The sequence below is a fragment of the Tachyglossus aculeatus genome, chromosome 12, assembly GCF_015852505.1.
Source record: "Tachyglossus aculeatus isolate mTacAcu1 chromosome 12, mTacAcu1.pri, whole genome shotgun sequence".
NCBI classification, from domain to species: Eukaryota; Metazoa; Chordata; class Mammalia; order Monotremata; family Tachyglossidae; genus Tachyglossus; species Tachyglossus aculeatus.
The window spans coordinates 44878534-44905261 of record NC_052077.1 but is presented as its reverse complement, the minus strand read 5'-3'; the positions used below and the strand labels follow the sequence as shown (position 1 = coordinate 44905261).

General features: G+C 54.1%; 1 protein-coding gene across 1 annotated transcript in view; it reads right to left on the bottom strand.

The window, feature by feature from the left end:
* The window catches only part of MTUS1 (microtubule associated scaffold protein 1), a 55377-nt gene extending 29670 nt beyond the window's left edge, over window positions 1–25707 (bottom strand). Inside the window, exons 1-5 of the mRNA XM_038754907.1 lie at window positions 25613–25707; window positions 9100–11106; window positions 7409–7607; window positions 3381–3614; window positions 151–285 (exon numbers count right to left, since the gene is read on the bottom strand). Of these exons, the coding sequence (XP_038610835.1) occupies window positions 151–285; window positions 3381–3614; window positions 7409–7607; window positions 9100–10953 (2422 nt within the window). The 5' untranslated portion in view covers window positions 10954–11106; window positions 25613–25707. The remainder of the gene's footprint in view (window positions 1–150; window positions 286–3380; window positions 3615–7408; window positions 7608–9099; window positions 11107–25612) is intronic.
* Between the last annotated feature and the right edge of the window lie 1021 nt (window positions 25708–26728).

Below are 26728 nucleotides of genomic sequence, written 5' to 3'. Positions count from 1 at the left end.
TTGGGCTCAGGCCAGCTCAGGAGTCCACTGGCACACCGCTGAACGGGACTCTGGCCATCCCGTGGCAGCCAGGGCCACCATGATGCCGGGCCTCTCTGGAAACCCGGCGGGGGCAGCGGGGGAAGGCGGGCTGGTGGAGCCCTCCCCTACCTTTCGCTGGGCTCCTCGCGGAGGGCAGCCGGACCCTAGGAGCCTGGGGCTTTGGGAACACAGGTGCTGGGATGCCATTGGAAAACGGTGCGGGGAGAGGGTTCTTCCGGTTCTTGACGAAAGCGGCATTGATGGCTGTGGGATTGGAAAACGGGCACGGCTCCTTTTAGACCAATCACAGCAGCCGCCTGGCACTGTACCTCTGTCCACAGAATCTCAGGGTTTGGGTCTTGAGTCACCAAAAGCATCATGGTCCACCCAGCCCAGGACTTTACTCTTTCTAGACTATAAGCTCCTTGTAGACAGGGAACGTCTCCCGAGTCTGTTGTCTTGCACTCTCCTGAGCATTCTGTACAGTATTCTGCATAAAGAGCATAAGCGTGGGAGTCAGAGGTCCTGGGATCTAATCCCGACTTTGCCACTTTGTCTACTGTGAGCCCTACATGGGACATGACTGGCTTGTATCTACTCCAGCACTTAATATAGTGCCTGGCACGTAGAAAGTGCTTTAGATACAAACACACACACACACACACACATACACATATACATATATGTGTGTGTATATATATATATATATTTCCTCCTAGACTGTAAACTTACTGTAGGTGGGGAATGTGTCTACCAACTCTATTATATTGTACTCTCCCAAGTGTTTTAGTGCAGTGCTGTGCACACAGTAAGCACTCAAATATAACTGATTGATTTTGCCTCCGGTGGGGATGCTGGGACACTGGGAGGAACTGTATGCAGGTCACCCTCCTGGACACCCATCCTCATAGTTAGGGTGGACCACCTACCACCCCTGACTCTCCCCTCTCCATTCCTGATTCTCCCCCAGTGACCCAGCATGGACAATCCATCATCCTTGATTCTCCCCTCTCCCTCCTGTCTCTTCATTGCCCCTCATCCCTTCCCCCTTCCCCCAAATATAAGGACTCTGGGTCACAACCCATGTTGCCAGCCTTGGGGGCACGACTGGGACTGCTGATCCAGGAAACTCACCAGAGGGTAGGGCGAGGTGGGGTTAGCCCACCCTCCAACTCTGGGGGATGTAGGCATAATGAAGCTGTCAAAGGCTCATGAGCCAGGAAACGTGCACACACACATGTGCACCCATGTGCACGCAGCCCCATGAGCCAGACAACATGAACACACACCTATGTGCACATACCCTCGTTCATGACATTTTACGGTTCAGCCCTACTTAGCTTCCATTTAAAGATGATCAGTCTGGGTGCCAGTAGTCACCAGCTAACCCTGCTGAAGTCCTGCCTGATTTTGAGGATATGAAACTCCCTCCCTCGGTCTTTTGAACCCATCTCATGGGGAGCAGTAGTGGTGACTTCCCTGCCAGCTCAACGGGCGGCTGAAGCTCCTCACCTGGCCAGACCAGGCTGCAGTGCTCGGTGAATCGGTTGACACCTGAAACCAGGAACCTCCCTAACCCCCAGTGCCCAGTTGGCCTCTGGTCGCCACAGGATTCAGTGCGTGGGAAGGAGCCAGGCTCCCTCCCTCCCTTACAGCAGACGGCACTGCCATCCTCAGGTACAGCCCCCCCAATCTCCTCGCCGGGATTGAGACTGACCCCCGAGGCCCATCGCTCTGGTACACCATCACACATGGCGCTCAAACACTGTGTCCCCATGTGAATGGGGAGGAGGGGAAGATCTAACACCCCAGCCCTCTAGAGCCCCATCACACATGGTGTGCAAACACGGTGTGCCCAGGGGGAGGGGAAGGACAACAGGGAAATCTATTCACCCCATCACTCTGGGACCCTGTTTCACACAGTGCTTAGACACAGGGCCTCCAGGTGGAGGAGGAGGGGGAGACCTAACACCCCATCTCCCTGGGGCCCCATCACACTTGGCATGCAAACATGGTGCTCCCAGGGGGACGGGCAGGAAACCAGCACCCCATTACTCAGGGACCCTGTCACACACAATGCACAGACACGGAGTCCCCGGACGGAGAAGGGGGAGACCTAGCACCCAATCTCCCTGGGACCCCGTCACACAGCGCACAGACATGGGACAACCGGATGGAGGGGATGGATGGGGAGACCTAGCACCCCATCACCCAGGGACCCTGTCACACACGGCGTGCAGACACGGGGTCCCCGGGTGGGGGGCGTGGGGAAAGGGGGGAGAGGAGAGAGCCGCGCCAAAACCACCAACCTACTTCTCTTGGCCGTCAGCGAGGAGAACAAAGGGACAGCGCACAGGCTATAGGATCCTACCACCAGCAGGGTCAGGAAGGTCAGGTCATAGTGGCTGCCGGGCTCGGCCGGCGGGGCCAGGGTCGAGTTGGGGGGAGCCGAGGGAGCGGGCCCAGTGTCTGTGCAGCTGCGGAAGCCGCCCGCCACGGTCATTTACCCAGAGCCAAGCCCGCTCAAGCCAGGAACGGGGCGGCCATGTTTGCACGGCGGCGTCTCCGGCTCCCGGGGAACAGGCGGGGGGGGTGGGGGGTTGGGGGGCCGGGAGGGGCGGGGGGATGGGGAGAGATGGGGGGAGGGGCAGAGAGTGGTCAGTCTGATGCTCCCTCTGACAGGGAGTGTAACCCAGGTGGTGGCGGTAAACCCCTTTGTGACCAGACAAAGACGGGGACAGAGTGTTTCCCAGAATTTCTGCAGAGTCCCTGGCCCGGCTGGGACAACGAAGGTGGTCGGCTTTTCCTAGGGGGGATCCTGCCCTGCCCCCACAGGTGGCTAAGTCCAGCAGGCCACAGCCAGGATTCCCTCACCCTCAAGGACCCCCGGACCATTAGCCAGGACAGGGAACACTGGGAACAGACCCAGAGACTGAGGGAAGGAGGGGATCCACAGTCAGTGAAGGACAAGGCTTCCTTCACCACTGAAAGAGAAGCATCTGTCCCCTTGTCTGCTGTCACAGGTCGGCGAGCCCTGTCCTGCTCAGCTCTGAGGTCAGGAGAGCACCCAGGGCACCATGGGCAGGAGAAGGAATCTGAGCCCTGTCCTGCTCAGTTCCACGGGCACCGCAAGCAGGAACGTGCTTGGGGCGGCGTGCCCTGTCCATATTCAGAACTATACTCCTATGGGCCAGGTTCCCCAGAGCCAACACACCTCTTCCACTCCCCCGAACGCTCCTTGCAGGTGGGATGCCCCGATGAGGCTCTCACCCTTCTCCACCTGTCCAGCCCTGGCTTCCTCCCAGTAGCACCTGGGCCCCGACTCTTCCCCGCCCCAACCCCAGCGGCCCAACACTGACCACTCCCACTGCTCGTGCTGCCACCGCTCCGAGAGCTGCTGATCGAAGAGCCGCTGGGCATCCTCTGCCGCACGGGCCCCGCCGGGGGCAGCTGCGATCTGGGCACGGGTCCTGCCACCGGGCAGACCTTCTTGGCCACGGGCTTTCTGCGTGGAGACGTGGGATCTTCCCCTGTGCCGGAGGGGAGGCAGCGTTTCAGAAACGATGCCCTCCCACAGGCCGCTGCTGGATTTCCTGGGTGAACACACGAGACCGACATTGGGGGAAGTGAGGGAGACCTGAGGTTGTGGGGGATGCAGGGGCACTGGGAGACCACCACTCTGGTCATATCCCAACTCCTCTACTGCATCAGCCTCTTGGGTTGACCTCTCTGTCTCCAGTCTCTCCCTGTTCCAGTCCATGCTTCACGCTGCTGTCTAGATCGTCTTTCTAAAACACCGTTCACTCGATGTCACCCCAGTCTTCAAAATCCTCCAGTGATTGCCCATCCATCTCCACATTAAGCAGAAACTCCTGACCATCAGTTCCAAGGTTCTGAGCCTCCACCTTATTTATCCACCCTTCTCCCATTACACTCCAGCTTGCACTTCTCCATTCCTCCCAGGCTCACATATTCATCGTACCGCTTTCTCACTCGGCCCCACCTCCAAGCCCTCACTCAGGCCCTTCCTCCTGCCTCAAACTCCCTCCCTTCTCAAATCTGCCAACCCTCAGCTCTGCCTATCTTTAAAGCTTTCTGAAGCCCCCTCCCCATCATAAGGAGACCTTCCCTGACCACTCTTTCTCTCTGGCTCCACAATTATAACAACTACCACCTCCACAGTTATAATAAGAAGAATGAGAATAATAATAATGGCATTTATTAAATGCCTACTATATGCAATTCTAAGCACTGGGGAGGTTACAAGGTGATCAGGTTGTCCCACAGGGGGCTCATAGTCTTAATCCTCATTTTACAGATGAGGGTACTGAGGCACAGAGAAGTTAAATGACTTGCCCAAAGTCACACAGCTGACTGGCTCAAAGGAAAGAGCATGGGCTTGAGAGTCAGAGGTCATGGGTTCAAATCCCGACTCTGCCAATTGTCAGCTGTGTGACTTTGGGCAAGTCACAACTTCTCTGTGCCTGGGTTACCTCATCTGTAAAGTGGGGATAAAGACTGTGAGCCCCATGTGGGACAATCTGTTCACCTTGTATTCTCCCCAGCGCTTAGAACAGTGCTTTGACCATAGTAAGTGCTTAACAAATGCCATCATCATCATCAGACAATTGGGAGAGCCGGAATTCAAACCCATGACCTCTGACTCCAAAGCCCAAACTCTTTCCACTGAGCCACGCTGCTTCTCACAAAGCCGCTGCTTATGAACTCACAACCCCACCTACCCCTTCCAAAGATAACGATGGACACACTTCATAAGCACTTAGTCACATAACCACCTTTCCAACCTCCTCTTCCTCCTATCCATAATTTATTTTTTCACTGTCTCCCCTGTTTGATTATAAGCCCCTTGAGAGCAGAGATCATCCCTAGCATACTCTCCCAATATAGCACTCTGTAAATACTACTGACTGATATAAAGAATAATAATAATAATAATAGCAGCATCTGTTAAGCGCTTACTATGTGCAAAGCACTGTTCTAAGCACTGGGGAGGATACAAGGTTATGAGATTGTCCCACATGGGGCTCACAGTCTTCATCCCCATTTTACAGATGAGGTAACTGAGGCCCAGAGAAGTTAAGTGACTTGCCCAAAGTCTCATAGCTGACAATTGGCAGAGCCGGGATTAGAACCCATGACCTCTGATTCCTAAGCCCGTGCTCTTTCCATTGAGCCACGCTGCTTCTCTAAATGTCAAAGATCCCTCACAGCAGATCACCATAGCTGCAAAGGGTGTTTGGGTCAGACAGAGGTCGGAGTCCTCCAAACTTCTCCCCTACCCCTATCCTAATGCCCCCTCCCCACCTTCCAAAGACACAGCCGTGACCTTCCCATTCCCACCACAGAGAACCTGACCAGCTCGCGACAGCCCAGTGGATGCCAGAGGAATGTGTGATGTGGAGAAATGACATTGTAAATGGCTTTTGATCCAGAAGGTGGACTGTGTACACACAGACGGAAGATGGACACTTGGGGAGGGTGACCGGTCTGAAACGGCAGCGCTCATGGCACCACTTGCCCCCCACCTTCTCTCTCTCTCTCTCTCCCCAGCAACACTCAACTCACTCTGTCCAGGACTCCAGGCACTTGCCCCATAAACGTGGCCTGGCATCAGTGCCCACCCTGTCAGCCTGGCAGAACCTCAAGGGCAGGGACCTCCCCCTGGTACCTCGGCCCAGGATGGCCCCAACCTCTCACTTGGCCCTTTTTTAGGAATCGAATAATCAAGGAACTTGGTGAGGGAGACACTGAGGGAAGTCTTCATAGGTGGGACGGGGGCCCCAGGATGGGCTGCACGCCAGTCCCTGTTGCTAATCTGGGAAAGTGGCCATGTGGGCTCTGGTGTGGACTCACACACTTCCAACCCCAAAGTCCAGCCCAAACGCACATCCATCCCATGCCTGCAAGGAAGGCCAAACCTGAGAGTCTCGCCGGCCCGGAGTAGATCCTCCGGGGTGGGAACAAGAGCGGCAGGACCAGAGACGCGGGCGAGGGTCAGGGAGCACGGCCGTCGTCTCGGGCTGCCCAGGGCCGGGACACGGGGTGGGGGCTGTGGGCTCGCTGCTGATAGTGAGTGCCCCCGTCCAGAGACCCCCCCCGCCTGGCCCTGCATGAGGTGCCCACGTGCAGCCCGAGGGACCAACGGGGAAAGCTGGACCTGGGGAGCTGAAGGCGGGGTGGAGGCTGGCTGCCGCTCCACATAGTGGAGTCCACTTCAACTCTCAACTCAGTCCAATCCTCCTCAACCTCTCAGCTGCCTTCCACACTGTGGACCACCCCCTTCTCCTGGAAACATTATCCAACCTTGGCTTCACTGACATTGCCCTCTCCTGGTTTTCCTCCTAACTCTCTCGCCGCTCATTCTCAGTCTCTTTCATGGGCTCCTCCTCTGCCTCCCACCCTGTAACTGTAAGATCATTATGTAACTGTAAGATAGTCAACATGACTATCAACTCTGTTATACTCTCCCAAGTGCGCTGTATAGTGCTGTGCGCACAGTTAACGCTCAATAAATAAGATTAACTGTGGGAGTCCCTCGAGGTTTGGTTCTGGGTCCCCTTCTTTTCTCCATCTACACCCATTCCCTTGGAAAACTCATTGGCTCCTACAGCCTCAACTACCATTTCTACGTGGATGACTCCCAAATCTACTTCTCTAGCCCAGACCTCTCTCCTTCTCTGCAGTCTTCCATTTCCTCCTGCCTTCAGGACATCTATACTTGGATGTCCTACTGACATCTCAATCAATCAATCCATTGTATTTGAGTGTTTACTGTGTGCAGAGCACTGTACTAAGAATTGGTAGACAGGTCCACTTGAATATATCATGTCCAAACAGAACACTTTATCTTCCCACCCAAAACTTTTCCTCCCCAAGACTTCCCATCACTGTTGACAAACACCACCATCCTCCCTGTCACAAACTCACAACTTTGGCCTTATTCTTGACACATCCTTCTCCCAAGGCCACCAAATCCTGGCAGTTCTTGCTCCACAACATCTGAATCTGCCCCTTCCTCTCCAATTAAACTGACACCATACTGGTCCGAGCAGTATAACCCACCTCAACTACTGAATCAGCCTTTCTGCTGACCTCCCTGCTTCCAGCCCCTCCCCTCTCCAATCCAGTCCTCATTCTGTTGCCTGAATCACTTTTCTAAAACACAATTCTCTGCAAGCCTACCCATTCCTCAAAAAAACTTCCAAGGATTACTCATCTACCTCCATATCAAATCAACTCCTGACCATCAATTTGAGGCACTCAATCAGCTCTCCCCCCATGCATCCTCCCCATCAAGTTACCCTGCCCCTCCTCCCTGATCCCTAGACCCATCCAGCACCCAGACTCTGGCGGTTGTGGAACTCACTGGAGGCAGCGGGAGGCTGTTCCCTTGGAGGAGATATGGCTCGGGTGGGATGGACGTTTCTGCTGTTGCCGTTCTGGCGTGGGGAAAGTGAGGAGTTCCCGACGGCGGCTGCGAGAACCGGAGCCTCCCCACAACTTGGAAGGCTGGTCTGGGATGGGGGGCTGTGGCCCAACAGGGTCTTGGTAGCCCCCTCAGAGGCCTGTGAAGACACAACACAATCCACATTGGCCACCATGAGGCTGGACCTAGACCCGGCCTATGCCATCAACCCACCCATCTTCTGGAAACTTTGGACTCCGGGGTCCTAGAACAAATTCCTCTGCAACTCAGACCACACCCTCCTAAGTGGATAGGGAAGAATGGGGGACAGAAAAACAGACCCTCAGCTAGGGGTGCGCACCCCGCCCCCCCAACGCCAAACCACACACACACACACACACACACACACTCTTTCCTTTAAACAGACCCCAGCATCCAGGCTATGCTCCTGCTGGACCATTACAGTGCTTAGTACAGTGCTCTGCACACAGTAAGCCCTCAATAAATACGATTGATGATGATTAGAGTGGAAACTCCTTGGGAGGAGGGAACAATGCACCACATCAAAGGTCACTCAATAAATGTTGCTACTGCTGCTACTATGTGAGACTTCAAGCCACTGTGGGACTGCAGTGACCACCTCTCAAATGGCAGCCCCCACCTCCTCCCGGGGCCATGGACCTATGAACCGAGCACTCATGTCAGTCTGATGGAAGGCAGAAAGGACAACGACCCTGTGATACCCGTGTCTGTATAGACATGCAACCCCTCCACCGACAGCTGCCATGTTGGGCAGTACACAGGTAGAGGCGGGTGGGGGAGGGGGGAGAAGGGGAGGAGGAGAGAGGATGAGGCAGGAGAGTCCAGCTGTCTGTCCAGGACAGAAGGAAACTGGCCATCCTGTGATGCCAGCTTGCCGGCCGAAGGGATGGGACAACATCCTGGCATACTAACAGCCAAAGGGCCAAACTTGAGTCCTGGTGACCAAAGTAGAACCAGACTGGTCCCATGTTTGTCAGGCCAGTGTTCCTAAGCCTGCACGGTGGGGTCAGTGCCGGGTCAGCCTTTGTACAGGGACCACCAGGAGTTCAACTCTCTAATTACAATCCCAGGTGCCAAGTGATTACTCTAATTACCCAGGCTTAATTAGCCACCAGCCCCTGAGGGCACACCTTCCCCGAGGAAGCCGCCAGGGAGAGGGGCTGTTTCCTTGGCCAGGGTGGCAGCAATGCCTCTTGCCCAGGGCTCCAGGACAGTCCAAATCCCTTGTCCAGCAGACAAGGTGCAGGAAACCTGCCACTGCTGTCTGCCGGACCACTCTGCACTGCCCTGGGCTCAGTCATGTCTGGCCACATGGTCAGCAGCTCTGCCCCACAGCCACCGGCTCCAAGAGAGGAGCCAGGGCTGCGGCACTGAGGCTGAGATCAGGCCAGGGCTGGTCCCACCGAGCACCTGGTGCACAGTCAGTACTAAAGCAACACCGTGACCCAGGCCTGAGAATAACGGGGCTTCCCAAAGCAAGATATTCACCCCGTGGCCAACTCATCAGGACCTGTCACCGGCCATAGTCACTTGGAGGGGTGGCCTGGGGCCATCAGGAGCCCCCGGCCACACCACGCCCCTCACTCCCGCAGCCCTAGTCCCGCACATACCCAGCCCAGAGGTACCCGGTCGTAGGTCTCGTCCAGCTTCCCTCGGCTCCCATGGTGTTCGCTGCTCGGGGTGAATGTCTCCCCCAGAACCCTAGTGCTCTCCCTCTGACTATCCAGGGGGAGCCGGGGCCTCCGGTGAACCCCCGCCGGAGTGGGCACGGCAAACCCCTGGGGGCCGGAAGGCTTGGTCCCTGGCGCCACGCAGGGGGCCTGGGAGCAGGCATTTCTCAAGCGGGAAGCCCCCTGTCCGGCGGGGCCCGGGCTCGGCCGGCTGAGCGGCGGCTGCTTGTCGGCCTTACTGGTGAGGACCGTAGCTCCCGGCCGCATGGAGCACGGTGGTCTAGGGCCGGCGGCTGGCAGCCGTGGGGAAGCAGACACCTGCGGGGATCGGACCAGCACCCGATCGCCAGGCACCAGCCGTGAGATCACCTTCGGTCGGACGTTCTGGAAGTTGGGCTTCGGGAAGCTGACGATCTGGGCTTTCCGCAAGCGGCCCCCAGATGGGGTACCGGGCCTGGGGTTCAGCTTCCCGGCCACCGACCCCGGCAGGGGCCCCAGAGTTTTGGCCAACATGCCCTTTCCACCCTGTGCTCCTGGGCCCGCTTTTCCCGGCTGGCACGAGCTGACCACCAGCTTGTCCAACGCCGCAGATGGAAACGTGACCTGGGCACCCGGGATGGGTGTGGAGGTGCAGCCCCCAGAACCAGGGCTCAAAACTATGTATGTGAGCTCACCCTGGAGCTCCAGCGAGGTCAGGCCCAACGACTCAGTGGACCTCTCCGGGGCTGACCTGCTCCCCTTGGGAGTGGGGTTCCCTGGCGGTGTCGGAATTTCTCTGGTGACATCCGCCTCGTCCTGAGGCCGCAGTCCTGGCTGGCGAGGGCCATCCCCGGACACCACAGGCAGAGGGTGCTCAATACCTGGGTGACCAAGTCTGTTTCTGGATGAGCACGGGGCTGCTGCAGGAGGGCCCAGCGGCTCCTGTCCCAAGACACTGGTCTTTTGATCAGCCAACAAATCACCAGCTGGCTCCAGTGTGGGTGATCCAGCTGGGAGATCTTCTCCTGAGCTGTGGGGGCTGACCCCCACCATCTCTATTCCCCCTCCAGCAGGTCCGATGACCCCGTCGCCATCACTGCCGCTGCTCTGAGGATATGAGTGAGGATCATCACGAACCAAGGCGGCGGGAACCTCTGCAGGCCGCAGGGCACCGTCAGAGGGACTGGGGAAGGCAACGTCCAGGGCCCCGGGGGTGTCCAGCGCCGACAGGTCCATCCACAGTGACTCGGGACTCTGCGTGTCAGAGCTTTGGTCTCCTACGCACATCTCATCCGTGCCGGACGGGGACTGCGTGGAAGAGGATGACGGAGACACGGTCCCGCTCACCGGTCCATACCGCTGGCTATCGACTGATTCCCCAGGGCCCTGCAGAGTTGCACCATCTGACTCCACCTGCGTCCCGTTCAAGGGGGTGAGGAGCCCGGGATGTCTGGGTCCCGAATCCTCGGACTCCTGTTGGGAACAGTCAAGCTCTTGTTTGTTCTCTGGCCCAGCCAGGTTTCGGACAGGTGTGCCCGCCAAGGGGAGGTCTCCTCCCTCAAAGGCACCGGTGGCCCCCTCCTCCAGCCCCAGCTTATCCAGCAGGGGGGCCAGAGAAATCCTCTCCCCATGGCTCAGGGGCGGAGAAGCCACCTCACCATCCTGGCTGGCAGCCGCCCAGCTCCCAGCTGCGGAGATCTTCTGTGGGGGCAGAGGGTTTTCATGAGCCAGCAGCAGGCTCCCGTTCCCATCCAGTCCGAGTACCGGCCGCCCTGAGTCGTGGTCGGCTCTGTCCCCAGGCTCCTCGGCCTCCATCCTGGGTGGCCCCTCAGGTCAACCACATGTCACTGGCTCAGGGACCCAAGCCTGAGGCAGGAAACTCTGTCCCGGCCTCCTTATTCCAAGACATTCAGGAAGCTGTTCCTGCTTTTTGAAGTTTCTCAACAAGTTTGATCCTCATTTTGTTTCCTAAAAATATAAAAAAAGGAAGAGTCAATTTACCTTAATTCTTATCTTCCCTAATCTTGTGTAACAAATTCTGACTCCTAAGGACGCGCGAGTCTGGAAGCCGATCCCTTGAAAAAGGCCCAGCCTTCCGGGATGGAAACCCTCCCCTTCTGTCTGGGCCCTTTTCCAATCAGGAAAATCTCGTTTTCCTTGAGATTCGGGTTTCAAGAGTCACTAAATGGGGTGTTTGCCACGGCTTTCACGTTCAGTGGTGCCAATGCTAGGTCAGCTCGGGACCGGGAACCAGCAAGCCACTATTTCCCCTTGACACGGTCCAGCTGACCACTGGCCAGCAGGGCTCCAAGAGCACACAGACGGCCGTGAGCTGGTCAGCTGCAGGAATGTGGGTTAGTCAGCCGCAGGGCCGGGACGATGCCTCCTTACCATCCTGCAGGGCCTGATTAGCAGGCCTAGAAGGCCCACTATCTTGTGGGGGCGGTCCACAGATCGGGGCCAGAATCAGCCATCGGGTCCTAGTCCAGGGCCTCCTCCACTCCCACCCTAGGGCACTTAGGTCTTCCTGACAGAGACACGGGGGCACTGGGGAGCTGGGTGGTTAAACAGGGGCAAACTTCAATGCACTGGGACCAACCCCCACCCCCACTCATCCCCTTGGGCCCGGGCTCGAGGTGGGTGGGGCCTGACTTTTCACAGCGGGCTCAGAGCCTGCACTGCCCAGGGAATAAGGCAGCAGCCAGCAGAGAGAGGTAGAGCGAGCACCCTTACCCCCTTTCCTGCCCCAGGAGAAGAGGAGGGGGCTAGGTGACAATAGAAAGGGCGAAAGAGAGGGGTGGGAAATGCAGACGGGAGTAGGAGGGGAGAAAGAGAGGGGGTGAGAATAGCCGGGAGAGAAGGAGAGGAGGAGGGGGGTGGGAATGACAGGCATGGGTAGCAGAGCGGGCAGAGCAGGAGGGGAGACGGAAAGGAGGCTGGGCTTGGGTAGGACGGCCAACCCCAGCTTGGAGGAGAAGGAGGAAGAGGAGGAGGAGGAGAAGGAGGAGGTGGCGGTGGTTCTGGTGGGGATGTGGGCACAGAGATTCCTAGTCCCTGTAAAATGGGGATTAAGACTGTGAGCCCCATGTGGAATAGGGACTGTGTCCAACCTAATTAACTTGTACCTACCCTAGTGCTTAGAACAGCGCTTGACACATAATAAGCACTTAACAAGTACTATTATTATGATGATGATGATGACGATGGAGGCAAGGGGCTGGACTAAGTGACCTTGTAGTCCCTGATCAGTAGGCATTCCTAAATACTGAGTAGACTTCCTGCCGCATTCTCGGGATCCGGGGACTGGACCAGGCCCGCCCCCGCCTTCCCTTTAACGCCTTAGCCACCGAATTGGGCTGACTGGGACAAGTCACAGGGCAGCCTCCGTTCTGCAAAACCGGGGAACGTGGGACCCTGCAACCCCCCCCCCCCCCGGCTCTCCAGCTTGGTTCACCCTGCCTGAACCTCACCCAGTGTTGCTGGGGGTTGGGAGGGAAGGAGGGAGAGAGGGGGAGAGGGGGAGAGGGAGAGAGGGAGAGAGGGAGAGAGGGGGAGAGGGGGAGAGGGGGAGAGGGAGAGAGGAGGAGAGGGAGAGAGGGAGAGAGGGAGAGAGGGAGAGAGGGAGAGAGGGAGGGAGGGAGGGAGGGAGGGAGGGAGGGGGAGAGGGAGGGAGAGAGAGAGGGAGGGAGGGAGGGAGGGAGGGGGAGAGGGAGGGAGGGAGGAAGGAAGGAAGGAAGGAAGGGAAAGGAAAGGAAAGAAGGAAGGAAAGGCGTGGGAACGCTCTGCAGGAAAAGTCTCAGGAAACATGGGGGGTTGATCCAGAGTTGCCCCACTGCCTCCATGCAAATGTTATTATCATTATTATTATTAGTCGTATTTATTGAGTGCTTACTGTGTGCAAAGCACTGTACTAAGCGCTGGGGAGAATACAATATAACATCAAACACATTCCCTGCCCACAACGAGTTCACAGTCTAGAGTTGGAGGCAGACATTAATATAAATAAATAGATAAGTAAATAAATAAATTACAGCTATACACAGATAAATAGATATGTGCCATGGGGAAGGGAGAGAAGATGAATGAAGGAGTAAGTATGAACAACCAGGTTCCCTCCCACCCGTGAGTGAAGTCACCGGCCTTCCTTTCCTTGCCTGGCCTGCTCACCGGTGCAGGAGCCACAGGCCAGGGGCTTGTCCCATGCTTGCCACCCAGGGCCCCACGGCCAGGCCCCATGGGTTAGGGGTCCCTGCTGAGCAGTGGGAGCTGGGCTAGGGCAGACTCCCGCCCTCGAGCCCTGTCTGTCCTCGGTCAGAGGTCACCAGGGCTAAGGCCCCGGCATCCTCTGGTACTCGAGAAGCCCCAAAATTTCAGGGCTTTAGTGTAGCCGATGCAGAGGTTCTGCCGTGGGCAGCCTGCCTTCCGCTGTCTGCTGTAGCCCCTCACTCCCCCACAACCTACCCCCTCCCCTCTGCCCTGGCGGAGGAGGGACCTTGGGCCCTGCACAGTAATAATAATAATAATTGTAGTACTGGTTAAGCACTTACTTTGTGCCAAGCACTGAACTAAGCACTGGGGTGTATACAAGCAAATTGAACACAGTCCCTGTACCTCTGGAGGCTCACAGTCTTAATCCTCATTTTACAGATGAGGTAACTGAGGCACAGAGAAGTGAAGTGACTTTCCCAAGCAGCAGACGTGATGGAGGCGGGATTAGAACCCAGGTCCTTCTGACTCCCAAGCCCATGTCCTATCCACTAAGTTCCACTGCTTCTACACACACCTTACCTCCAGTTTGGCTTCAGGAAATACCAAGGACCAGGAATGGGCACTACTGGACCCCCCCTGCCCCCGCTATGCCAAGGCCCAGTCATAGCTGCCGAGGCTAGTGTGTGGCAGAAGTAGGTGGGGAAGAACAGAGGGGTCAAAGCCCAAGAGGAACACTGCACTACGGTTTGGACTGTATCAATCAATCGTATTCATTGAGTGCTTACTGTGTGTAGAGCACTGTATTAGGCGCTTGGGAGAATACATACAATAAAACAATACAACAGACATATCCCCTGCCCACAACAAGCTTAGTCTAGAGGAACTGCAGTTGCAGCTAGACCACTGGACTGGGACCAAGGAGGCTCAGACTCTAGGACTGGCTCCACCCCTTTAGTCTATTCCTGCCTCAGTTTTCTCGATCAATCGTATTTATTGAACCCTGTGGGCAGAACACTCTACTAAGGGCTGGAGAGAGTACAATAAAACAGAGTCGTTAGATGCATTCCCTGCCCATGACAAGCTTACAGTTTAGATGGCTCTGTGAAATGGACATAACATAGTAAATTCCTGCAATTGGACCCCAGAGGAGCCCAGGTGTTTGCATTCATAATGAAAAACTGCCTGTTTCCCAGGTGGGTTTTACCCCAGTGAGTGACAACAGCCACTGCCTCATGCGGCCATCCCGGGCCCACGGGACCTTTGGCTCTGGACATTCCAGTGGGGCCAGGTGGGGCCGGGCGGAACAGAGCTACCCCTCCACCCAATGCAGCATGAGCCCCGCTGAGGAAAATCCCTCTTCTGGCCCCTTCACTCCACTGAGAGTCCCTCTCCACGATACCAATGACCTCCTCCTTGCCAAGTCCAGCAAATTCTACCTTGTCCTCATCCTTTCTGACCCCTCAGCAGCCTTTGGCACTGTGAACCACTTCCTTCTCCTAAAAACACTATCCACCCTTAGAGAAGCAACATGGCCTAGTGGATACGGCCTCGGGAGTCAGAAGGACCTGGATTCTAATCCCAGCTCTGCCACTTGTCTGCTCTGTGACTTTGGGCAACTCCACTTGCCTGTGCCTCAGTTGCCATATCTGCATTCATTCATTCAATCGTATTTATTGAGCGCCTACTGTGTGCAGAGCACTGTACTAAGCGCTTGGGAAGTACAAGTTAGCAACATATAGAGACGGTCCCTACCCGACAGTGGGCTCACAGTCTAGAAGGGGGAGATAGGGGGATGATTTTATTCATCTGTATGAATGAATAAAATGGAGATTAAGACTGTGAGTACCATGTGGGCAGGGAATGAATGAATACAACTTGATTACCTTGTATCTACCCCAACGCTTAGAATAGCGTCTGGCACACAGTAAACACTGAACAAATACACTTAAAAAAAAAAACCTTGGCTTCACTCTGTCCTCGCCTCTAGATTGTAAGCTCATACAAGAAATATGTCTGTTATACTGTACTCTCTCAAGCACTTAGTACAGAGCTCTGCACACGGTAAGTGCCCAATAAATATGATTGACTGACTAGTTCTCCTCCTATCTCTCTGGCCACTCCTTCTCAATCTCTTTCACAGGTTCCTCCTCTGCCTCCCACTTCTAACTGTGGGAGTCCCTCAAAACTCGGTTCTGGGTCTCCTAGTCTCTATCTCCATCCACTCCTTTGAAAAACTCATTCACTCCCACGACCATCTCCACACAGACGATCCCTAAATCTACCTCTCCAGCCCCAACCTTTCTCCTCTGCAGTTTCACATTTCCTCCTGCCTTCAAGGCATCTTTGCATAAGCGTCCCAATGGCACAGAGTCTAACATGTCCAAAACTGAACTCACTTTCCCTCCCAAATCCTCTCCTCTTCCTCACTTACCATCACTGTTGACACCACCACCATCCTCTCTGTTTCTCATCAAGCCTGAGGCCTTGGCATTATTCTTGACTTCTTCCTCTTCTTCAATCAATCGTATTTATTGAACGCTTACTGTGTGCAGAGCACTGTACTAAGCACTTGGGAAGTACAAGTTGGCAACATATAGAGACAGTCCCTACACAACAGTGGGCTCACAGTCACAGTCAGTCACCAAATCCTGTCAGTTCTTTCTTCAGAACCTCTCCAGAATCTGCCCCTACTCCATCCAAACTGAAACTAAGGCAGTGTGAGAACTTGTCTTATCCCACCTTAACTACTGCATCAGCCTCTTCACAGACCTCCCTGCCTCCAGCCTCTCTCCTTTCTAGTCCATACTAAACTGCTGCCTGGATCATTTTTCTAAAATATAATTTTGTATCATTTTGCAAACATCTTCCCCTCTCCTCAACAACCTCCAAAGACTATCTATTCCTCTCTACATCAAGCAGAAACTCCTCACCATTGGTTTTAAGGGCCTCAATCAACTCTCCATCCTCACTGCAGCCCAGCTTATACACTTCACTCCTCCCAAGCCAACCTATGCACTGTACCTCAAGCTCATCTCATGCCTTTCCTCCTTCCCAGAACTCCTTCCCCACCTCATATCTGGCAGACTACTGTTCTCCCCCATCTTCTAGGCTCTTCTGAAATCACATCTCTTCCAGGAGGTCTTTCGTGATTACTCCCCTCCCTATTTTCCCTCCCTGCTTCCTCACTCATGCACTTAGACCCATCCCTTTAGCACTTAAATGTTGTGGGTTTAAGGGTGAATATCTATGTCCATATCCTTTTAATCAGCTGCTTTGCTTAGCTGTAGCTTTGAGCTCATTGTGGGCAGGGAATGTGTCTGTTTATTGTTGTTTTGTACTCTCCCAAGCACTTAGTATAGTTCTCTACACACAGTAAGAGCTCAATAAATATGAGTGAATGCCCTGTCTCACTCTCTAAACTGTAAGCTCCTTATCTGTGGGCAGGGAACATGTCTTAGAGAAGCAGCGTGGCTCAGTGGAAAGAGCACGGGCTTTAGAGTCAGAGGTCATGGGTTCAAATCCCGGCTCCACCAACTGTCAGCTCTGTGACTTTGGGCAAGTCCCTTCACTTCTCTGTGCCTCAGTTCCCTCATCTGTAAAATGGGGATTAAAACTGTGAGCCCCCCATGGGACAACCTGATCACCTCCCCAGCGCTTAGAACAGTGCTTTGCACATAGTAAGCGCTTAACAAATACCATTATTATTATGTCTACCAACTCTACAGTACTCTCCCAAGCACTTCATACAGTACTGTGCACAAACTGAGTGCTCAAATACCACTGATCAACTAACAGTCTGCATCACTTAAGTATTTGAGTACTCGCATCCCTCCCTAGCCCCCACTAGCAATTACCTACACATTTTTATACTTAGTTGCTGCCCTTATGTGTAATTTTGGTTTCCACCTCCCCCACTAAATTGTAAGCTCCTTAAAGACAGGGATTATGATGATGGCATTTGTTAAGTGCTTACTCTGTGCCAAGCAGCATACTAAACACTGGGATACATTCAAAACAAACAGATCAGACATAGACCCTGTCCTTCATAAACCTCCCAGTCCAAGGAGGAGGGAGTAGAGGTATTTAACAGATTACACAGTGAGGAAACACAGGCACAGAGAGGTTGAATAACTTCTCCAGAGTCACACAGTAGGCCAGTTATCAGACCATGGATAGGACCCAGGCGCTCTGACTCACAGGGTTGGATCTTATCTAGTAAGCCTACTCTACTCTCCCAAGTGGTTAGTACAGTGCTTTGTGCAAATCAAACCCTCAAATACTATGGATTGATTCCTTTCCAGTCTTGGTCTGGTAACAGTCTAGCCCAAATCCCTTTAAGTACTAGCCATACTTAATCACTCTTTCCACACCACCCCTTGCCCACTCAAAATAACTGTAACAATGAGAATAATACTAATAACAAAAAATTGTTAAGTGTTTACTATGCGTCAAACACTGATGTTGATTCAAAATAATCAGATCAGATGATACTTGTCCCTCATGGGGATCACAGCTGTGTGACCTTGGGTAAGTCACTTAACTGCTCTGTGCCTCAGTTCCTTCATCTGTAAAATGGGGATTAAGACTGTGAACCCTATGTGGGACAGGGACTGTGTCCAACCTGACTAGCTTGTATCTACCCCTTAGTATAGTGCCTGGCACATAGCAAGTGCTTACCAAATACCATTTAAAAAAAAAGAGGGAGAACAGGTGCTTAATCCCCATTTTACAGATGAATAAATGGAGGCCCAGAGAGGTTAAATTCATTCATTCATTCCATCGTATTTACTGAGCACTTACTGTGTGCAGAGCACTGTACTAAGCGCTTGGGAAGTACAAGTTGGCAACATATAGAGACGGTCCCTACCCAACAACGGGCTCACAGTCAAGAAGGGGGAGACAGAAAACAAAACAAAACATGTGAACAATGTTTTGCCCAAATGACTTGCCCAAAGTCACATAGCAGATAAGTGGCACAGCCAGGCCTAGGTTCGGGGTGCCAGGCCTGGGTGAGAGAGTGTGGATAGCCCAGTGCTGTCTGTCCCTCCCAGCGGAAGAGCCTCTATGGGTACTTTCCAAGCACCTAGTACAGTGCTCTGCACCCAGTAAGCACTCAATAAATACAACCGAATTGAATTGGGAAAACCAGATTTCCAGTCTCAAGTCACCTGCAGCTCTTTGGGGTCTGCCCAAGAGTAGGGTGGAGAGGGGTCCGGAGGGTGCTCTGCAACTCAGCAGTGTTCTCATCCCCCTCCCCTGCTTCCTGGAGCCCAAGGGCAGGTGGGCCTCCCTCCCCAGCGCATGACCACATGGGCCTCCCTGATGGGTAGCGGGGCCGCTCTGGGTTTCAGCGGTTGCAAGAAACCACCTGGTTCACCTGCACAACAGGTGGGAAGATGAAGTAGGGTCCAGGGTCAGGGAGAGAGGAGACAGGAGTCAAGACAGGCAGAGGGTGGTGAAGACGAGACAGGTTCCAGCCAAGGTGTCCATGTTTGGCCAGAGTAGGATCTAGGCCCGCTGTCCAGCTGCGTGGTGTCCAGTCCCCAGAAGTGGCTTGGCCTCTCCCTGACCTTGAGGGGTTCTGGGAGCCCGTCCAGTGTCCTAGCGACTGGGCCCACACACGCCGACCCAGGGCTGGCCACAGTGGGGGCAGTGCCCAGGCCACAGTGGGGGCAGTGCCCAGGCCACAGTGGGGGCAGTGCCCAGGCCACAGTCAGCCTGCAGTCCCACTGCCTGGGCAGGAGAAGAGCCGGCCGTTGCCTCTTACTGACCAGCCAATCCCCATGGGGCTCCTGCCCCACCTCCTGGCCCTTCCGTCCACCTCCCCCCAGCCCTTGGCCTCGAGGACGATGTCAAAGTCCAGCCCAGTGCCGGCCCCGGGGTGCGGGCAAAGTGCCAGTGCAGAGACACACGCCATACTGCTGAGAAACTCTGACTTCTCCAGCGGCCCTCCACAGCCCTGGCCGCTGCCCCTCACCCTGGCCCGCTCCCCCAGGCCTCCTCCCGCCACACAGACACCGGCGCCTCAAATGACAGCAAACAGGAATGTGGGATCGCAATAGCTGGGAGGCTTGGGTCTCAGCCAAGGCTATTTCTGTCCCACTGGGCTGACAGGAGAGGACAGCCAAGTCTGGAAAGGGCACTGCATCATCCCAAACTGCAGGGCCGGGCCCGGTCTGCAACGGACTCTGCAGGCCCATCCTGTCTACTCTCCGGCAGGCCTGAGTCCGGGCCCGCAAGATCAGCTAGGAGCGCTCCCCGCTCCCTCCCCCACTTCAACTCCCGTGGTGCATGCTCTTTGCAGGGTCTCGGGATCAGCTTACGAGGCAGGACGCCAAATGCCACCACAGTAAAGGTCACCTACCACCCGGAGAAGCTGGGGCCCCGGCCTGCCCAGATCGTCACCACTGGGACTGTGAGTCCACTCTTTTAGACTGTGAGCCCACTGTTGGGTAGGGACTGTATATGTTGCCAATTTGTACTTCCCAAGCACTTAGTACAGTGCTCTGCACACAGTAAGCGCTCAACAAATACGATTTATGATGATGATGATCTGTAAGCCCGGCTCCCTGGAACATCTTGAGGCACTGCCAGCGACAGACCCTCTGTTCAGGCATCCGTTCCCTCATTAATAATAATAATAATGATGATGGCATTTATTAAGCACTTACTATGTGCAAAGCACTGTTCTAAGCGCTGGGGAGGTTACAAAGTGATCCGGTTGTCCCACGGGGGGCTCACAGTCTTAATCTCCATTTTACAGATGAGGGAACTGAGGCCCAGGGAAGTGAAGTGACTTGCCCAAAGTCACGCAGCTGACAATTGGCGGAGCCGGGATTTGAACCCATGACCTCTGGCTTCACAGCCCGCGCTCTTTCCACTGAGCCACTCTGCTTCTCATTGTCCTCCCTAACCCCTGGGGGGGCAGAGGGAAGGGCACCCAGACAGGGCACCCAGGCAGTATGGGGGGCAGACAGAGCAGGTCAAAGGGCACTCAGGGACTATGGGGGTAGACAGAGTGGGTCGCAGGACAGCTGGGCAGTGCAGGGGGAGAGGGACACTTGGATGGCCTTAGAACATTTTAGAACAGTGCTTTGCACATAGTAAGCGCTCAATAAATACGATTGAATGAATGGCCGGCCTGGCAACCTGCAGGGTATCAGCAGGTACTCTCCCAAGCACTTAGTCCAGTGCTCTGCACACAGTAAGTGCTTATGAAATACAATTGAATGAATGAACGACCCCAACTTCTCAGACTCTGAGAGTCAGCTGGCAGCCCACTGCCCCTGGTCCCACCAGGTTCTGCTGGGCCCCTGATTCCCCGGCAGCCCCTCCCAGCCCGGAACCCCACGGATGGGCCAATGATGCCAACCTGTAAGCTCACTGTGGGTACGGAATGCGTTGGTTATATTGTACTCCCCCAAGCGCTTGGTAAAGTACCCGGCACACAGTGAGAACTCAATAAATACGACAGACTGACTGACAGAGGGCACAGCTGCAGGGCTGGGGTGGGGGGTGGGGGGTGGGATGGGGTCTCTGGAACCAGCCAGAGCTGCCAGAGAGCAGGTTTTAACTCTGGAGCTGGATGGCAGGACCAGGGGCGCCGGTCCAGGAACCCGCAGAAGCCGGTGTAGGAAGCATGGCAGGAAACGATTGTGCACGTGGCACTGGAGCAGATGAGAACTACAGTTTGTGCTTTCCTCTACTCATCCTCCACAATCCGGCACTGAAAGCATCCAACATGCTAGGGGGTCCCCGTGAGCCCACAGAAACAGACATGTCGTAGTGGAGAGAGCACGGGCCTGGGAATCAGAAGGTCATGGGTTTTAATCCCAGCTCCGCTACTTGTCTGCTCTATGACCTTGGGCAAGTCACTTCATTTCTCTGTGCCTCAGTTACCTTGTAGGTAAAATGGGAATCGAGGTTGTGAGCCCCAAATGGGACAGGGTCTATGTCCAACCTGATTTGCTTGTATCCACCCCAGCACTTTTAGTACAGTGCCTGGTAATAATAATAATAATAATAATTGGCATTTGTTAAGCGCTTACTATGTGCAAAGCACTGTTCTAAGCGCTGGGGGGGATACAGGGTGATCAGGTTGTCCCACGTGGGGCTCACAGTCTTAATCCCCATTTTACAGATGAGGTAACTGAGGCCCAGAGAAGTTAAGTGACTTGCCCAAGATCACACAGCAGGCATGTGGCGGTACATGGTAAGTGCTTACCAAATGCCAACATTATTATTAAGCAGGCGAACAACTTTGCTTATTAGTAATAATGAATAATAATAATAATAATAGCATTTGTTAAGCACTTACTATGTGCCAAACACTGTTCTAAGCACTGGGGTAGATACAAGGTAATCAGGTTGTCCCACGTGGGGCTCAAGGTAATGAGTTACTTCATTACTTACAGATGAAGTTAAGCGCTTGGGCAAGTGGGGAGAGGGCAGGATGAGAGTTTACAAGACCAGGGAAAGGGTAGGCACAGAAAAGCTGGGATTGGAGCCAAAGGGCAGTCGGCTCAGGCAAACAAAGGGAAATATTTGTCCCCAACCAGTTGGGTGAGCACAGGGAATCCATTCCCATGGGGAGACGGGCGGCTGGGAACACCAGCCGGTCCAAAGGGGGTTGGAGAGAGTGTCCATGCTAACTCACTGGAGGAAAAGCCAAGGAAGAAGTGGAGAAGAGTCAGGGGAGTAGGATGGTTTGTGTTGGGTCGGTCAGTCAGTCGTACTTATTGATACAAAATAATAATAATTGTGGCATTTGTTAAGCACTTACTATGTGCCAGGCACTATACTAAGCGCTGAGGTAGATACAATGTAATTGGTTAGGACACAGTCCCTGTCCCACATTGGACTCTTAGGCTTAATCCCCATTTTACTGATGAGGTAACTGAGGCACAGAGAGAAATCAAGTAACTTGCCCAAGGTCACACCGCAGACAAGTGGCAGAGCCACGATTAGAACTCAAGATTAGAACCTTAGAACCCAGCTTAGTTGACTGCATACTGCACTAAGGGATTGGGAGAGTACAATATAACAGACACATTCCCTGCCCCCCATGGAATTTACTGTCTCAGAGGATGAGCTTACAATCAAGAAGACTATGTCAATAGGGGAAGAGTCAGGGGTTGAAGAGGGGAGAGTCAGGGGACTGTGAGCTCCTTGTGGGCAGGGACTGTCACTATCTACTGCTATACTGGACTTTCCCAAGTGCGTAGTACAACGCTCTGCACACATTAAGTGCTTGGAAAGAGCACGGGCTTGGGAGTCAGAGGTCATGGGTTCTAATTCCAACTCTACCATTTCTCAGCTGTGTGACCTTAGGCAAGACACTTATCTGTGCCTCAGTGACCTCATCTCTAAAATGGGGATAAAGACTGTGAGCTCCACATGGGACAACCTGATAACTTTGTATCTACCCCAGCTCTTAGAACAGTGCTTGACACATAGTGAGTGCTTAACAAGTACCATAATTATTATTATTATTATTATAAATGTGATTAAAGGAATGAGTGGGATGCCCCATCTCTAGCTGTTAGTGTGGGTGTCCTGAAAGCAACCAGCCCCGGGTTTTTCCAAGCGTCTGGAAGCCCCAGTGGGAGAGGGAGCACTGGTCTGGCTGGCTGGGCCCCTCCCCAACCACCTCAGACCCTCTGTCCGGGGCATGGCCGGCGCAAGGGGTGGCTCCTCTGCCTCCTCTTAGAGAAGCAGCGTAGCTCAGTGGAAAGAGTCTGGGCTTGGGAGTCAAAGGTCTTGGGTTCTAATCCCGGGTCCACCACTTATCATTCATTCATTCAATCGTATTTATTGAGTGCTTAATGTGTGCAGAGCACTGTACTAAGCGCTTGGGAAGTCCAAGTTGGCAACGTATAGAGACGGTCCCTACCCAACAGCGGGCTCACAGTCTAGAAGGGGGAGACAGAGAACAAAACAAAACATATTAACAAAATAAAATAAAATCAGCTGTGTGACTTCAGGCAAGTCACTTCACATCTCTGGGCCTCAGTTCCCTCATCTGCAAAATGCGGATTAAGGCTGTGAGCCCCACGTGGGACAACCTGATTACCTTGTATCTCCTCCAGCGCTTAGAACAGTGCTTGGCATATAGTAAGCGCTTAACATATACTATCGAGCCCGGGCTTTGGAGTCACAGGTCATGGGTTCAAATCCCGGCTCTGCCAACTGTCAGCTGTGTGACCTTGGGCAAGTCACTTAACTTCTCTGTGCCTCATTACCTCATCTGTAAAATGGGGATTAAGACTGTGAGCTCGTGGGGACAACTTGATCACCTTGTAACCTCCCCAGAGCTTAGAACAGTGCTTCGCACATAGTAAGCGCTTAATAAATGCCTTCATTATTATTATTATTATTACTCTGCGGGGAGGACAGCGGGAGAGGGCGGGAGGAGGACGGAGAGGAGGAGGAGGGACGAGGAGGAGGGAGGAAGCTGGCAGGGGAGTCGTACTAGACTGTGAGCCTGTTGTTGGGTAGGGACCGTCTCTACATGTTGCCGAATTGTACTTTCCAACGGCTTAGTCCAGTGCTCTGCACACAGTAAGAGCTCAATAAATACGATTGAATGAATGAATGAATGAGGTACATAACTATAATTCCATTTATTTTGATGCTGTTGATGCCTGTCTACTTGTTTTGTTTCGTTGTCTGTCTCCCCCTTCTAGACTGTAAGCCTGCTGTTGGGCAGGGCTTGTCTTTACCTGTTACCGAACTGTACATCCCAAAAGCTTAGTCCAGTGCTCTGCACACAGTGAGTGCTCAGTAAGATCCCGGCTCCACCTCTTGTCAGCTGTGTGACTTGGGGCAAGTCACTTAACTTCTCTGTGCCTCAATTCCCTCATCTGTAAAATAGGGATCATCATCAATCGTATTTATTGAGAATAAAGATGAAGACTGTGAGCCCCACGTGGGACAACCTTGGTTACCTCGTATCCCCCCCCCAGCGCTTAGAACAGTGCTTGGCACATAGTAAGCGCTTAACAAATACCAACGTTATTATTATTATTACGATTGAGTGAATGAATGAGGGCGGCGGGAGGAGGCCGGGGGAGGAGGAGGAAAGCAGGGCGGGGGGGAGGAGGAGAAGGGCAGGACTCCCCCTTTTAGACTGTGAGCCCACTGTTGGGTAGGGACTGTCTCTCTATGTTGCCATCTTGTACTTCCCAAGCGCTTAGTCCAGTGCTCTGCACACAGTAAGCGCTCAATAAATACGATTGATTGATTGACGGGGGGGAGGAAGAGAAGGGCAACTTGTACTTCCCAAGCGCTTAGTACAGTGCTCTGCACACAGTAAGCGCTCAATAAATACGACTGAATGAATGAATGAAGGGCAGGACGGGGGGGGGGGAGGAGGAGAAGGGCAGGAGGAGGAGGAGGATGAGAGGGGGAGGAGGAGGACTAGACTGTGAGCCCACTGGTGGGGAGGGACTGTCTCTATATGTTGCCAACTTGTACTTCCCAAGCGCTTAGTCCAGTGCTCTGCACACAGTAAGCGCTCAATAAATACGATTGATTGATTGACGGGGGGGAGGAAGAGAAGGGCAACTTGTACTTCCCAAGCGCTTAGTACAGTGCTCTGCACACAGTAAGCGCTCAATAAATACGACTGAATGAATGAATGAAGGGCAGGACGGGGGGGGAGGAGGAGAAGGGCAGGACGCGGGGGGGGGGAGGAGGAGAAGGGCAGGACGGGGGGAGGAGAAGGTTAGGACGAGGGGGAGGAGGAGGAGAAGGGCAGGACGGTGGGGAGGGGGAGAAGGGCAGGAGGAGGATGAGAAGGGGAGGAGGAGGACTAGACTGTGAGCCCACTGGTGGGGAGGGACTGTCTCTCTATGTTGCCAACTTGGACTTCCCAAGCGCTTAGTCCAGTGCTCTGCACACAGTGAGCGCTCAATAAATACGACTGATGATTGATTGAGGAGGAGAAGGAGGAGAAAGAGGAGGAGGCCGGTCCCACGGTGGCGGCCCAGGCGGGTCCGGGGCGCCGGGCACCCCGGGCAACCCGGCAGCTGGCGCGGTGCCAGCCCCCCGCGGGCAAGGCCGGCGTTTCCGGGGCGACACCCCCCCCCCCGACCCCGTAAAGTCAGGCTGGGGGTCCCGTCCCCAACCCACCCACCCACCCAAAGCCGGCCGGACCGGATCCCGGGACCGGACCCGCCGGGCCACCGAAAAGGGGAGAAAAGTGGGGAGGGAGGGAGGGCGAGGGCACAAGAAGTTGGCGCGGGAAGCCCCGGGCCCGTCTTACCTGCGGCGCCTGGACTCCCTCCCGCAAACCTTCCAGCCCGGACCGCCGCCCGAGGACCACGGAGGAGGAGGAGGAGGAGGAGGACGCAGGACGGAGGACGGAGGAGAGGAGGAGGAGGACGCAGGACGGAGGACAGACAGGAGGAGGAGGCTGCACCTGCTGCCGCGCACCTGGGCCCCGCCTCCAGGCCCCGCCGCGGGGGGGCGCCACGGGAGGGGGGGGAGGGGAGAGAGTGGGCGGGGCTGGGGGCGGGGCCTAAGGGGCGCGGAAAGGCCCCGCCCATCCCCAGTCATTCATTCAGTCCGCTTAGTCATTCAATCAATCATTCATTCAATCGCCCTACTGACAGCTCACCTCCTCCAGGAGGCCTTCCCAGACTGAGCCCCTTCCTTCCTCTCCCCCGCGCCCCCCTCTCCATCCCCCGCATCTTAACTCCTTCCCTTCCCCACAGCACCTGTATATCATCATCATCATCAATCGTATTTATTGAGCGCTTACTATGTGCAGAGCACTGTACTAAGCGCTTGGGAAGTACAAATTGGCAACATATATATATGTTTATATTATATGTATATATGTATATGTGTATACGTATATGTATATATTATATATATGTATAACATATGTATATATGTTTGTACAGATTTATTACTCTATTTATTTTACTCGTACCTATCTGTTCTATTTATTTTATTGTGTTAGTATGTCTGGTTTTGTTCTCTGTCTCCCCCTTCTAGACTGTGAGCCCACTGTTGGGTAGGGACTGTCTCTAGATGTTTCCAGCTTGTACTTCCCAAGCGCTTAGTGCAGTGCTCTGCACACAGTAAGCACTCAGTAAATACGATTGAATGAATGGATGAATGAATGAATTATAGCTCTACGCACATCATCATCATCAATCGTATTAACAAAATATAGTAAATGTGTACAAGTAAAATAAATAGTTGGAGACAGTCCCTGTCCCTACTGGGGCTCACAGTCTTAATCTTCTACACTGTGAGCCCACTGGTGGGTAGGGACTGTCTCTATGTGTTGCCGACTTGTACTTCCCAAGCGCTTAGTACAGTGCTCTGCACACAGTAAGCGCTCAATAAATATGATTGATTGATTGATTGA